Source organism: Coregonus clupeaformis, chromosome 33 (assembly GCF_020615455.1).
Source record: "Coregonus clupeaformis isolate EN_2021a chromosome 33, ASM2061545v1, whole genome shotgun sequence".
Lineage (NCBI taxonomy): Eukaryota > Metazoa > Chordata > Actinopteri > Salmoniformes > Salmonidae > Coregonus > Coregonus clupeaformis.
In genome coordinates, this window is record NC_059224.1 from 7,737,866 (window position 1) to 7,753,460 (window position 15,595).

A 15,595-nucleotide genomic window follows, 5' to 3' on the forward strand; every position below is an offset into this window, starting at 1 on the left:
ATTCTTCCCACCCACTCAGGCCTTTGTAGCCTATCAGCTGGGGAGCATTCAAAAAGAATTGTCCAGATCATAGCAATCATCATGTTCTCCTGTTCACTTGTCAGTTCGTTACTTAAACCAATAGATCAGGGCTATAGCCTACCAATGAATGGGTTGTCATTTAGGATACTTAGCCAACAGTCATTAGTGTTATTCATTTAGACAGATCGCCTGAGTGGTGCTGTGATTATATATATTTTTTTCAATAGGCGTGTGAGTGACGGCGTCAACAACACCTTTCTCTTGTGTCTTATGTGTTAGTCCATCGTTCACCTCATTTCAGTAGCCTTCAGTTCAATAGTCCATCTGTCGTACATCGTTTTGAGAGGCATGTAGTCTAATACAGTTAATTCATTGACATCTCCACCGTTCTCCTTGCCCAGGTTATCTAGGAATCGGGTAGCTTGTTTTGTCGAATTCAGTGTGATGTCTCTTTCCTTCCATTTGACCCGTAGTTGTGCCGGGGTACAACAAAGAGAACCGGATTCGTTTTTTTCTATGGGGTCATTCTCTGCGTTTCCTGTAGAGCAGTGGTTCCCAATCCGGGGTCCGTGCCCCCCTTAGGCGTGATCTCATTTGCTTTGAGGTCAAACATGCATAAAATGTTCCACTATAATTTAGTTGTTAAAATAAATAAATTGAAAATTTTTATTATAGATCATATGCTTGCAATGCCAAGGCCAATCTAAAAAAATAACAATAATGACAGAGAAACTAAAAAAGCGGTAATTCCCTGGGAAAAAATGTGTGCACGTCAATGACCCCGCGCACTCAATCAGTTTCAGCTAGCAGCTCGTTTTTCCTGCAGTCAGAGCATCACTATTTTATGAATAAAATAACATGTCTAAGAAAAAGAAGAAGAAAGAAACATAGAAGAAAAAAGTGGGAAAAAAAACGTAAAAGTGCTGATGAAGAAAGTAAGAGTTATCTTAACTTCGGTTTCATTGAAGGACAGGACTCGGCCAGAATGGGTCATTTGTGGCGAGAAGCTAGCTAATAACAGCATTAAGCCAAGCAAAATGCAACGACACCAGGAAACAAAACACCAGGAGACTGTTGGTGAAGGTCAGGATTTTTTTTGAGAGGAAGAAGCAGTTGGCACTATCAAAAAGATCCACAGACATCAGAAAAGCATTTGAAAGAGCAGGCAGTGATTTACACAGAGCCACGGAGGCGTCATTTGAGTGTTCGCTATTAATTGCCAAGGCTAAAAAGCCACACAATATTGGAGAGCAGCTAATCAAACCCGTCTGCCTGAAAATTGTAGAGAGGCTGTGTGGCCCACAGGTGGTGGATAAAGTGAGAACCGTCCCACACTGACAACACTGTCAAAGACAGAATTGATCAAATGACTGGAGATTGTCAAAACCAGCTGCACGAGAACCTTAGGAATGTTCCCTTTGCCATTCAGTTGGATGAAACAACAACAGTGTCAGACGAATCCGTGCTCATCGTTTATGTGCAATATATTGACGGTGATGACTTGAAACAAGACATTCTTATGTCTACCAATCTAGCCACAACAACAACAGGCCAATATATTTTGTATAGCTATGGACTTATCTCTCTCGTCCAACAATCTGCCCTACGAGAATATTGTTGCATGCTGCACTGATGGGGCTGCAGCGTTGATGGGCAAAAACAAGGGATTTAACAGCCGATTGAAGGAAAAAGCCTGGGGTGCGCAATTTTCCACTGCATGCTACATCGCCAAGCATTGGCCAGTAAAAAAACTTTCGGAAGACCTTAGTAACACCCTGGCAACTGTTGTAAACTTCATTAAGGCTCGCGCTACTCACAAGAGACTGTTTGCCCAGCTGTGTGAGGATGAAGCGCATCAAACACTGCTGTTACACACAGAGGTACGCTGGTTGTCACGTGGACAAGTGCTTGTGCGTTTTATGGAACTGCAGGAAAATATAAAGGAATTCTTGCAAGATCACAATCGATCACTGTGCGAACAGCTGACTGATGCGTTTTGGATCAAAACAGCATACCTAGTGAATACATTCACTCTCTACAATGAGACAAACAAGCGGATGCAGGGTCCTGAATCAAACGTCATGCAGTGCAAAGACGCTTTTGTGCGGAAACTGGAGTACAGAGTTGGAAAAATGTCAAAAGGGGAGCTACAACAAATTCCACTGCTGATGAAACAGTCTGGTGGCACTGTGCCTGCGTCTTTACGCACTGAGTTTACCCACCACATGAACATGCTTCGGGGAGGAAATTAAACCCTGTTTTGCCGACGTTGACGAATACTTATCAAAGGAATCGTGGGTGATGGACCCTTACATTTGCAGTCATCGAGGACGTGGAATACCTCGGCTGTGAAGATGAGCTTGCTGACCTTCAAGCCGATTCTGTGTCAAATAAATATTTCCACGAGAACGGATACAAAAAGTTTTGGATTGTCAAAGGACACGCTGTTGCACCCAGACTGGCCAAACACGCAGCTACAAGGGTTATTCTACCATTCCTGCACTACGTACCTGTCTGAGACGGCCTTCAGCGCGCTTGGAACAATAAAAACAAAAGGCCGTAACCATGTCAACCAGGACTTTAGGCTGGCTGTCACTAGCATCACACCTGACATCCCATCCCTGGTCAGAGGTATGGAGGCCCCAAGGTGGCCATTAGTTCTTTAAGGAAGGAAAAAGTTATTGATTGTAACTTACTGGGGGCGGCAGGTAGCTTGTGTCATGCTAATTTTTGCTTTTTGAGACCCGCGGAAACAATTTTGAAAACAACCACCACAACCTGTAAATTCAAGAAAAATTGCCGCAAGAAAGCTGCACCGCTCCGTCAACAGGACTTGGTGTTTATTGTTGGACGAATTAGGTTGTGAAATCCGACTTTTTGTCATCAAGGCAAAGGGTGGCTATTTGAAGAATCTCAAATCTCAAATATATTTTGATTTGTTTAACACTTTTTTGGTTACTACATGATTCCATATGTGTTATTTCATAGTTTTGATGTCTTCACTATTATTCTACAATGTAAAAATGTGTCAAAAAAAAAAAAAAAAATTTGAATGAGTATGTGCTCTCCTGTTATTCAAATCAATTTTTGGTTTTCAATTCAACTGTCTTTCATTGTCTGACTGCCGACAGACTGCGGATAGATACTTATCACAGTCGGAGGCCGTTCCTTCTCTTGCTAGAACAAAAGACGTAACTGCTGTGTACCGATGAACCTGACTTTGCCTGACAACTTGACTTTGAGCCAATCAGAGAGCACGAACCTCCATGTGGGGGAGCCGACAGGAGTGACAAGAAAAAAGGAAAAGAAGAGCCCTTTTCTACCTAAAACAATAAAGCTGCATAATATATATATATTTTTCTAGAGCAAGTCTTTACATATTTTATGTCTAGCTAAGTGTTTTGTGTTTGAAGGAGGATTTGTTGTTAGGTTTGATAATTTACATTAATTAGCTTATTAGTTAGCTAGCTAGCTAGCTGATGTTAGCTTGCTAATTGAGCAAGGCAGTCACACACACTTCATATGCTAGCACAACAGCTAGCTAACGAATCATGATAACCATTTAGCTCACTTTAACCAGCTAGCAAAAAAAAATGTATCTATGGGCTGTATGCGATTATGGAGAGTGGATTAAATTGTTTCTTTGTCATCTTGCTAGCTAGTTATCTAGCTGTGGTCATCTGACTAGTATCAACAAGGGCTTTCTACAACACTAGCACAGCTAGCTAACATTGACTAGACCATCAATCAATCAATCAATTTTATTTTATATAGCCCTTCTTACATCAGCTAATATCTCGAAGTGCTGTACAGAAACCCAGCCTAAAACCCCAAACAGCTAGTAATGCAGGTGTAAAAGCACGGTGGCTAGGAAAAACTCCCTAGAAAGGCGAAAACCTAGGAAGAAACCTAGAGAGGAACCAGGCTATGAGGGGTGGCCAGTCCTCTTCTGGCTGTGCCGGGTGAAGATTATAACAGAACCATGCCAAGATGTTCAAAAATGTTCATAAGTGACAAGCATGGTCAAATAATAATCAGGAATAAATCTCAGTTGGCTTTTCATAGCCGATCATTAAGAGTTGAAAACAGCAGGTCTGGGACAGGTAGGGGTTCCATAACCGCAGGCAGAACAGTTGAAACTGGAATAGCAGCAAGGCCAGGCGGACTGGGGACAGCAAGGAGTCACCACGGCCGGTAGTCCCGACGTATGGTCCTAGGGCTCAGGTCTCTCAGTTGGCTTTTCATAGCCGATCATTAAGAGTTGAAAACAGCAGGTCTGGGACAGGTAGGGGTTTCGTAACCGCAGGCAGAACAGTTGAAACTGGAATAGCAGCAAGGCCAGGCGGACTGGGGACAGCAAGGTGTCATCATGCCCGGTAGTCCTGACGTATGGTCCTAGGGCTCAGGTTCTCAGAGAGAAAGAGAGAACGAGAGAATTAGAGAGAGCATACTTAAATTCACACAGGACACTAGATAAGACAGGAGAAGTACTCCAGGTATAACCAACTAACCCCAGCCCCCCGACACATAAACTACTGCAGCATAAATACTGGAGGCTGAGACAGGAGCGGTCCGGAGACACTGTGGCCCCATCCGAAGAAACCCCCGGACAGGGCCAAACAGGAAGGATATAACCCCACCCACTCTGCCAAAGCACAGCCCCCGCACCACTAGAGGGATATCCTCAACCACCAACTTACAATCCTGAGACAAGGCCGAGTATAGCCCACAGAGGTCTCCACCACAGCACAAACCAAGGGGGGGGGGGGGCGCCAACCCATAAAGCAACACACACGGACATGCATTGCCAACCAACGCTACCTTCTGGTTTGGAGTATTTTAACAAGGCTTAGTGGTTGACGACTTCACAATCTTTGCTGTGTGAACACAAAAGAGATTGACTGCTGACCCTCAGCGATTGACTGCCTACACTGTTCAGAGGTGCTAAATTCTATCGGCAGGCGAAGATTTGACAATCCTACCGGTGTGTCTGAGCTATAACAGATATGACCATCTCTGTACATGAAACCGCTCGTATGTGAGGTGCAGCGCAGGAGCTATAGGAGGACAGGCTCATTTTAATGGCTGGAATGGAATTGATGGAACGGAGTTTCCATATGTTTGATGTGTTTGCTACCATTCCATTGATTCCATTCCAGCCATTACAATGAGCCCGTCCTCCTATAGCTCCTCCCACCAGCCTCCTCTGGTGCGGTGCGCATTTTAGAACGTAAATTGCATTTTGACTACATTCTGCATATGCCGTGTGCACTTTCCTGCACTTAAAATGTGAAGAATGATAGTTTTTCAACATTTTAAGCTAAACATTCTGATCTGTTCCATCAGCCTTATGAATTGATACTGCGTATACCACTACTCTGATACGCATCAGTGGGGATTAAGAATTGAGTACACGAAATGTCCAGTGAAAAAAAAAAAAGTGGTATACCCTCGTATAGCCTCCATTACACCACTGACTGTACGATTTGAGAAGGGCGCTCCTCCTTCACTGCTTTTGCCCGTTCGCATAACCGGACGTAAACCGCTGCACCGTGGTTCAGGTTAACAGAACTCCGTCATAGGCGGCATTTACAAAGGCAGCCCAATTTTTTTCCACTAATTTAGTCTTTTGACCAATCAGCTCTGAAAAAGATCTGGTGAAAAGATCTGATGTGATTGGTCAAAACGACCAATAAGTGGAAAAGAATTGGGCTGCCTCTATAGCACAGCTAAGGTGAGGCGACGCAACCGTGCCACGTAATCAACCGTGTCATCCACTGACATTTGATGTGGTTAGCTGATACTTTACTTCAAATATCTATCAAGGCGTTGTAAGATCTGTCAATATCTAAGCTTTGGAAAGTGGCCAAAGTCTGTTTGGCCCCAGCCACACACTCCCTCATTGTCTGTTTGGCCCCAGCCACACACTCCCTCATTGTCTGTTTGGCCCCAGCCACACACTCCCTCATTGTCTGTTTGGCCCCAGCCACACAGGCTGTGTTTAGCCTCTGTAGCTCAATTGGTAGAGCACGGCGCTTGTAACGCCAGGGTAGTGGGTTCGATCCCCGCGACCACCCATATGTAAAAATGTATGCACACATGACTGTAAGTCGCTTTGGATAAAAGCGTCTGCTAAATGGCATATCATATTATTATATTATATTATACACAGGCAGCCCAATTCTGATATTTTGCCCCACGTTACTGGCAAAAGAGCTGATCTGATTGGTGAAAATACTAATTAGTAGGAAAAAGATCTGAATTGTGCAGCCACAGACGCATGAACATGTATGAAATCGAATATGCTTTCATCAATAGTCTGTTTTTCTGTAAAATATTCAATTGAATTTGGTGTGTTTTTTTTTGTCGTTGTACAATCATCTCTGTTGTTCAGCATACGTCAAACGGCTGACTCCCGTTGAAAAACAATTTACTCAATCCGGGAACAGGTGGGTAGAGTTCACTCTTTCAAACCATCTGATTGGTCCATGATGTGAGAGCTCCACCCTCCAGCAGCACACCAGCTTAATGAAATCAAGAGCACCTAATCGCAATTGTGAAATTGAACCAATTGGAATGACGTCAATTGGCTGAAGGCTGAACATAATTAGCCAGCCAGGTTAGAAGGATCTGGGATTCCTTTATAAGGAGCAACCAAAACAGCTTTTATATATAGCAACAGGGATATTCTGGTAGGGTGTCTGTCAACTATTAGTTCTGGATACTGGTGCGGTTTTTGATCACTAAAATGTCTGTGACTTTTGGACTCTCTTTGAGGTTAGTTTTTTCAATTTATTTATGATTGGTTTACCTTGTCTTAAAGTTTTCACTGGTAATTCTATTTAACTGACTGTCTGGATGTTTTGTAGTGTTTCTTGGATTTGTTGCCTGCTAATTGGAGGGATAACCGGTTCTTTTACATTTAAAGGTGAGTTTGAGTTTGGCTAACATTAATTCAGTTAAAGTCCCAGTTGTATAGTTTAAGGCTATTTTACCACAACATTTTCTCTTGGTTTCCTGACCCAGAACCAACTGGATCCCATGCTCAAACAAGTGTGGTGTCGGGTCCAAATGCCACAGCAAACGCTACTGGCCACAATGCCCCAGCAAGTGTGACGTCGGGTCCAAATGCCGCAACCGGCCACAACTACGGAGCAAATGCAACCAACAACCATGCCTCTGCAGGGTCCCGCGCCTCAGCAAAAGCAGCAGGGTCCCGCGCCTCGGCAGAAGCGGCAGGGTCCCGCGCCTCGGCAGAAGCGGCAGGGTCCCGCGCCTCGGCAGAAGCGGCAGGGTCCCGCGCCTCGGCAGAAGCGGCAGGGTCCCGCGCCTCGGCAGAAGCGGCAGGGTCCCGCGCCTCGGCAGAAGCGGCAGGGTCCCGCGCCTCGGCAGAAGCGACAAGCCTTGAACAGACGGCCCAACCCCTCAACAAGCTAGATGGGGAGCTTCTCACTTGGTTTGCTGAACTCCTCAATCGTCTGTCCTCTGTCACTTTGCCTCCTTTCGACAAAAATGTCAAAAGTAACTGAGGTGAGGAAATGTGCAAACTAATGTGCTTGTATGAAATGAGGATCTCCTTCACTTGTGTATCGTCATGAATTATGTTTACAGTGTTGGATGCTACAATGGTGTTTTTTATGATCATACAACTAAAATTGACATCTGCTTTGGCGTTATTGCTGACGCCATTTTAGGTTGTACGGTCTTGCTATTGTGTTGGCCAGGAAGTTGCTGGTGCTCCTGCTACTCTTACATGATTTGATCAATAAACAATTTGACTTTCACAATGCCTCGTCTTTAAAATGGAGGGTTCTCTTCTGCCCACCATGTGCTTGTTGATTGGGAACATACTGGGTTTGTAGTAAAAGGGATTGTGGTTCACAATGCTTGTGAAAACCAATGAGTACGGATTTGTGTACCTTTTGGTTCTGGTAGCTCAAATTCTAAGGATCTCTCTAAATTGTCAGAGCTTCCTCATCTGTTCATACTTTCAATGTCCGTTTGTGTAGGGTGTTTAATCTCAAGCATTCTGCCTGTTGAACATTGGTTACCATGGGTGCCTAAAGAATGTGGCTGCGTTTGACCTGATCTGCCTGTCACCGTAACCTATAGTCGGGATGCTAGGCTAAGGTGTCTCCTGGGCCCTATTCAGGAACATTGACACATTTGTCTGTTCTACAACGTCGGTTTGGCCAGACCCGTGGCTCCACTCTTATATGCATTAATTACTTGTTTCATCTGTAAAACGTTGAACTCAATTTGGTTTCTTTGTCAGACAACCTGTTGTCCAGCATGTCAATCTGGACTTTTCAGGCACCAACTCTCAATGTGGCCTTCTGCACAACCCTGTTTCTACCTGACCACAATGAGGTTGCACTTGCAGGAACTTTAGACTTTAAAAGGTGCACTTAATTACGATCACACTAATTTCTCGAGCCATTGTAAATAAGACTTTGTTCTTAACCCTAAAAGCCTGCCTGGCGACTCAAACTTGCTCTGCTCTATTGTATCAAAGGGCCAAACAATTTCAACTTTGTCAATTAACTAGTTACTGACAATTTTTGTTTATATGGAGGAATGAAAAATCTTTAATAGTGAGTTTTAAGGTGACAATGTGGACTCCATAGTAAAAGGTTTGATAAAAGCAGTACATTTGGTAGATGTCTCCTGGTTTGGGGGATCTGTGATCTGTTGCTATCCAGGATCAGATCGATCTGACTGTTTTTGAGCCGTTCTTTCAGAAAATCTGATCCAGATACCTCAAGATCACAGAATCCAGTTTTTGAGTGCTTTGAGCAGGCCTACACCTTGCCATCTACTGGACATGTGGTACTTCTACACTGTCATAGGGAAACATGAGTAAACTATACTGAATAAAAATATTCAGTATAGCCTCCTACATAGATTTAGTGTTTGGCAGTACGTCCAACCGGCCTCACAACCGCAGACCACATGTAACCACGCCAACCCAGGACCTCCACGTCCGGCTTCTTTACCTGTGGGATCGTCTGAGACCAGCCACCCGGACAGCTGATGAATAAAGCCCTTTTTGTGGGGAAAAACTCATTCTGATTGGCTGGGCCTGGCTCCCCAGTGGGTGGGCCTATGGCTGCGCACCTGCCCAGTCATGTGAAATCCATAGATTAGGGTCTAATGAATTTATTTCAATTGACTGATTTCCTTATACGAACTGTAATGCAGTAAAATTGTTGCGTGTTTGTTTATATTTCTTCAGTATACAGTGGGGAAAAAAAGTATTTAGTCAGCCACCAATTGTGCATGTTCTCCCACTTAAAAAGATGAGAGAGGCCTGTAATTTTCATCATAGGTACACGTCAACTATAACAGACAAATTGAGAAAAAAAAATCCAGAAAATCACATTGTAGGATTTTTAATGAATTTATTTGCAAATTATGGTGGAAAATAAGTATTTGGTCACCTACAAACAAGCAAGATTTCTGGCTCTCACAGACCTATAACTTCTTCTTTAAGAGGCTCCTCTGTCCTCCACTCGTTACCTGTATTAATGGCACCTGTTTGAACTTGTTATCAGTATAAAAGACACCTGTCCACAACCTCAAACAGTCACACTCCAAACTCCACTATGACCAAGACCAAAGAGCTGTCAAAGGAAACCAGAAACAAAATTGTAGACCTGCACCAGGCTGGGAAGACTGAATCTGCAATAGGTAAGCAGCTTGGTTTGAAGAAATCAACTGTGGGAGCAATTATTAGGAAATGGAAGACATACAAGACCACTGATAATCTCCCTCGATCTGGGGCTCCACGCAAGATCTCACCCCGTGGGGTCAAAATGATCACAAGAACGGTGAGCAAAAATCCCAGAACCACACGGGGGGACCTAGTGAATGACCTGCAGAGAGCTGGGACCAAAGTAACAAAGCCTACCATCAGTAACACACTACGTCGCCAGGGACTCAAATCCTGCAGTGTCCCCCTGCTTAAGCCAGTACATGTCCAGGCCCGTCTGAAGTTTGCTAGAGTGCATTTGGATGATCCAGAAGAGGATTGGGAGAATGTCATATGGTCAGATGAAACCAAAATATAACTTTTTGGTAAAAACTCAACTCGTCGTGTTTGGAGGACAAAGAATGCTGAGTTGCATCCAAAGAACACCATACCTACTGTGAAGCATGGGGGTGGAAACATCATGCTTTGGGGCTGTTTTTCTGCAAAGGGACCAGGACGACTGATCCGTGTAAAGGAAAGAATGAATGGGGCCATGTATCGTGAGATTTTGAGTGAAAACCTCCTTCCATCAGCAAGGGCATTGAAGATGAAACGTGGCTGGGTCTTTCAGCATGACAATGATCCCAAACACACCGCCCGGCAACGAAGGAGTGGCTTCGTAAGAAGCATTTCAATGTCCTGGAGTGGCCTAGCCAGTCTCCAGATCTCAACCCCATAGAAAATCTTTGGAGGGAGTTGAAAGTCTGTGTTGCCCAGCGACAGCCCCAAAACATCACTGCTCTAGAGGAGATCTGCATGGAGGAATGGGCCAAAATACCAGCAACAGTGTGTGAAAACCTTGTGAAGACTTACAGAAAACGTTTGACCTGTGTCATTGCCAACAAAGGGTATATAACAAAGTATTGAAAAACTTTTGTTATTGACCAAATACTTATTTTCCACCATAATTTGCAAATAAATTCATTCAAAATCCTACAATGTGATTTTCTGGATTTTTTTTCCTCATTTTGTCTGTCATAGTTGACGTGTACCTATGATGAAAATTACAGGCCTCTCTCATCTTTTTAAGTGGGAGAACTTGCACAAATGGTGGCTGACTAAATACTTTTTTTCCCCACTGTACATTAATAAAGTTACCTTGATAAAAAAGAATAGTGCTTGCATATCACTTCTCAATATAACAACTTACCACATACCTATACTGCAGTCAATTTAACATAATGAACCTTTGGTTTTTAGATATAAGAACGTTTTTTAAACCTCTTCACCTTTTAGTTACATTGACATTTCTTGGTTGTAGTGCCTTTCACCTTTCTAGAGCCACCCTGAATCCACCCTTCTAGTGGGATCAAGATAATCCTGATTTGTGACCCGTTTCAAGAAACTAGGCGTATGTCTCACGTCACTACTTCACAGGAGAGGCATTTGAACTTTTTTTTAAATCAAAATGCGTTTTTCTGTAGAAATACATTCTGGAACGTGAACTTTCATGTGCCTTAATAACAAACGTGTATGCCATTTGTAAATACTAATAAAATTGTTAAATTATGAGCCTAGTTGGTTTGGCTGAGGAAAAATACAGGAACCTTCCCACTAGCCATGATTGGCTGAGATAATGGATGGGCTGGACATGCCAAGAGATGAGTTCGGATTGGTCTGCCATGTATCATGCTTCTGTCTATAACATGAGCTGCTCAGTATGTGTGGATAATCCTGTCTACCGTGGCTTAAAAAAAAAAAGATATCATGAAGAACTGAAAAAGTGTTGCTACTGCTCTCAACATTGCTGCCCTAAAGTTAATAGCCGCTATCGACAAAGATCAGTGGGAAAAAGTTGTGATGGATTACTTTCTGGAGGATGATCGTGCCATGCTAACTCTCTGACTCTGAAAATGAATCACATGATGAGTAAATCCCTGATTTAGGTAAAAATACTTTCCATTGAACAAGACATTGTAGAGACTTCTGATGACAATGGTGGGGATGAAACGGTGTCGTTGTCACGGAAGAAGTTGGGCGAGTTTTGAAATCAGTGGAATGCCTGTGAAAGCAGAGAGATGATTGCCAAATGCAAAGAGAATCCAAAAAGAGAACACAGAAATAAGGCTGTTGTATAAAAGACCTGTCTCCGGATTACATCTTGAAACTAAGGGCAACCATGGCATCCATGACAGAGAGGGAGAAGCGTTCATCCATGTATACAGTTAAGAGTCTAGTTTTGTCAGAAAGTCATTTTTTAATTGCAAGTTAAAGTGTACTGTTAGCTAGCTCGCTAACGTTACGTGTGTGATCTGTGTAGTAATATTATTCGTATCTCAGAAAGCCATTTGCATTGCTAGTTATAGCCTAATGTTAGCTAGTTAGCTAACATTGAACCTAGTTGGTTAGCTTTATCTACCTGCAGATTCATGCACGGTAGTATTGCGTAGTTCAAAACAACTGGGAACTCGAGGTCAAATCATGATGTCAGTGATCTTCAGGTCTGAAATTCAGAGCTCTAGAAAGAAGCCCAAGTTCCCGAGTTGGAATTCCAAGTTGGATGACCGTTCAAATAGTTTTTCCCAGTCGGAGCTAGTTTTTATAAATCCAAGATCCCAGTTGTTTTGAACACGGCATTAGAGTTGGGATTATGGTTCATTGTTTAGCTAGCTAGCTAGCTACATGTCTAATCAAAAGACTCCACTATGCAAGTAAACAGTTCACTGTACCGTTTACACCTTCTGTATCCTGTGCATGTGACAAATAAACATAGATTTTATTTGATATAGTGTGTGTTTACCAGAGACAGTAATGTGAAGAACAACATGACCTGCACTAAAGTCAGATTAGGATATAGGCCAAGGACTAGATATTTTTACTACTACATTTTGCTACTACTTTCTTCACTTTTAGTCTTGAAATCTTTGGTTGTTTACTACACTGTGAATCCATAAAGAGATGGGCAGGGCTAAGGTTTAAGAGGGTGTGAACGATGCTGAATGGGTGTAGACAAAGAAGAGCTCTCCAGTAGGTGTACCAAAACATTCATGGCAGAGACAGAATAACAACAAAAAAATCCAGAAAAACACATGTAAAAAATGTTATAAATTGATTTGCATTTTAATGAGGGAAATAAGTATTTGACCCCCTCTGCAAAACATGACTTAGTACTTGGTGGCAAAACCCTTGTTGGCAATCACAGAGGTCAGCCGTTTCTTGTAGTTGGCCACCAGGTTGCACACATCTCAGGAGGGATTTTGTCCCACTCCTCTTTGCAGATCTTCTCCAAGTCATTAAGGTTTCGAGGCTGACGTTTGGCAACTCGAACCTTTAGCTCCCTCCACATATTTTCTATGGGATTAAGGTCTGGAGACTGGCTAGGCCACTCCAGGACCTTAATGTGCCTCTTCTTGAGCCACTCCTTTGTTGCCTTGGCCGTGTGTTTTGGGTCATTGTCATGCTGGAATACCCATCCACGATCCATTTTCAATGCCCTGGCTGAGGGAAGGAGGTTCTCACCCAAGATTTGACGGTACATGGCCCTGTCCATCGTCCCTTTGATGCGGTGAAGTTGTCCTGTCCCCTTATCAGAAAAACACCCCCAAAGCATAATGTTTCCACCTCCATGTTTGACGGTGGGGGTGGTGTTCTTGGGGTCATAGGCAGCATTCCTCCTCCTCCAAACACGGCGAGTTGAGTTGATGCCAAAGAGCTCAATTTTGGTCTCATCTGACCACAACACTTTCACCCAGTTCTCCTCTGAATCATTCAGATGTTCATTGGCAACTTCAGAAAGGCATGTATATGTGCCTTCTTGAGCAGGGGGACCTTGCGGGCGCTGCACGATTTCAGTCCTTCACGGCGTAGTGTGTTACCAATTGTTTTCTTGGTGACTATGGTCCCAGCTGCCATGAGATCATTGACAAGATCCTCCCGTGTAGTTCTGGGCTGATTCCTCACCGTTCTCATGATCATTGCAACTCCACGAGGTGAGATCTTGCATGGAGCCCCAGGCCGAGGGAGATTGACAGTTCTTTTGTGTTTCTTCCATTTGCGAATAATCGCACCAACTGTTGTCGCCTTTTCACCAAGTTGCTTGACGATGGTCTTGTAGCCCATTCCAGCCTTGTGTAGGTCTACAATCTTGTCCTTGACATCCTTGGAGAGCTCTTTGGTCTTGGCCATGGTGGAGAGTTTGGAATCTGATTGATTGATTGCTTCTGTGGACAGGTGTCTTTTATACAGGTAACAAGCTGAGATTAGGAGCACTCCCTTTAAGAGTGTGCTCCTAATCACAGCTCGTTACCTGTATAAAAGACACCTGGGAGCCAGAAATCTTTCTGATTGAGAGGGGGTCAAATACTTATTTCCCTCATTAAAATGCAAATCAATTTATAACATTTTTGACATGCGTTTTTCTGGATATTTTTGTTGTTATTCTGTCTCTCACTGTTCAAATAAACCTACCATTAAAATTATAGACTGATCATTTCTTTGTCAGTAGGCAAACGTACAAAATCAGCAGGTGATCAAATACTTTTTTCCCTCACTGTATATATATTCACATTTGGCTAATTTTGCCAGGTGGAGGGTCACAGTTTTGGGATCAAAACTATCCTAATCACTACCTTTTGAGTTTAAAAAAAAGCAAAAACCAAATTTAATCATGATTAAAGGTCAGATTGGAGTACCTAATCCTGATCCCTATCCGGAGGATCCAACTCAAATTTGTACATTTTGAAAAAAATGCAATTCTGACATTAAATCCTATCCGATTGGGGTAATCCAATCAGATAACATTGGAAAATCCGGCCCCTGAAAATATATAGATATAGAGCCCCTGGGGGGGTGGGGGGTGGGGGGAGAGGGGGTGGGGGGGGACGTGGAAGCCACTATAACTAAAAAATAACTAACAAATGTAAATAAATATTTAGATTCCATTCAATGTCTATACCAAGTTGAGAGTCTCATCTGTCAGATGTAATTTGAACTGACTTGATATCCCGTAGTGTTCCAAAGTTAGAGCTAAAGGTCTGAAGGCACCAGTACCCATATCTCCTATAATGTCCATATTGGTGCTATTTTAGGTCGTACCGGTACATCTGATTAGCTCAATTGCCAATTTCTCAGCCTCTGAGTATCACAGAAACACAACACTTTGAATGAATAAAAGTTGCTATGGATGAAATGGTTCAAAATAACTATTAAAAACCTCAAAAAACATACAAAAACATCACATTTTAAAATCAAATTTGACTAAAAGGGAATTTGAACCATTTACTTGTATGACAAAAGGTTAATAAAAGAAAGTGTTGGTGTTTGACAGAAAGAGTCATTTTTTCCATCATTTCCAATTTGGGGTTAAAATGTTGTGTTTTTTAGGGTTAATTGACTTGCCTGGTTAGATGAAGTTGCATGAACTTCTAACGCGGCTGCAAGGGATTTGTCATATTGTATGTACTGTATAGGTTTACTGTATAGGTTTACTGTATAGGTTTAGTGTATAGGTTTACTGTATATGTTTAGTGTATAGGTTTACTGTACTGAGTTTTACTGTATAGATTTACTGTGTAGGTTTACTGTATAATGTAGGTTTATTGTATGGGTGTACTGTATAGGTGTACTGTATAGGTATACTGTAGGTTTACTGTATATGTTTACTGTATAGGTTTACTGTATATGTTTACTGTATATGTTTAGTGTATAGGTTTACAGGTGCACTGTATAGGTTTACTGTGTAGGTTTAGTGTACTGAGTTTTACTTCACTTGATTGTGATTTAGACTGAACTTTACTTGATGGTGACTTCACCTTGAGGTGATTTCCCTCTTACATGATCTTATTTTACATTTAAGCTTTGACGGAATAAACAACTCCAAATTAG

The 15,595-nt window shown here is 42.6% G+C and overlaps 1 protein-coding gene across 2 annotated transcripts; it reads left to right on the forward strand.

Annotated features, from left to right (window-relative positions):
• The first annotated feature begins 6,687 nt into the window (after window positions 1-6,687).
• Window positions 6,688-7,805, forward strand: LOC121549333 (protein FAM71B). Of its 2 annotated transcripts, XM_041861191.2 has the most exons (4): window positions 6,688-6,798; window positions 6,891-6,949; window positions 7,048-7,551; window positions 7,716-7,805. In XM_041861191.2, the coding sequence occupies exons 1-3, from the start codon at window positions 6,770-6,772 to the stop codon at window positions 7,548-7,550; spliced, it is 591 nt and encodes a 196-aa protein (XP_041717125.1). In that variant the 5' UTR covers window positions 6,688-6,769; the 3' UTR covers window position 7,551; window positions 7,716-7,805. The 2 variants fall into 2 exon arrangements, with proteins under 2 accessions (XP_041717125.1, XP_041717124.1); XM_041861190.2 differs by having other exon boundaries at window positions 6,689-6,798; window positions 7,048-7,805.
• The last annotated feature ends 7,790 nt before the right edge of the window (window positions 7,806-15,595 follow it).

Coding starts and splice junctions, on each gene's coding strand:
- LOC121549333 (XM_041861191.2), top strand. CDS start 6,770: ATGTCTGTGACTTTTGGACTCTCTTTGAG. Junction 6,799..6,890: donor ACTTTTGGACTCTCTTTGAG/GTTAGTTTTTTC, acceptor GATGTTTTGTAG/TGTTTCTTGGATTTGTTGCC. Junction 6,950..7,047: donor CGGTTCTTTTACATTTAAAG/GTGAGTTTGAGT, acceptor TTCCTGACCCAG/AACCAACTGGATCCCATGCT.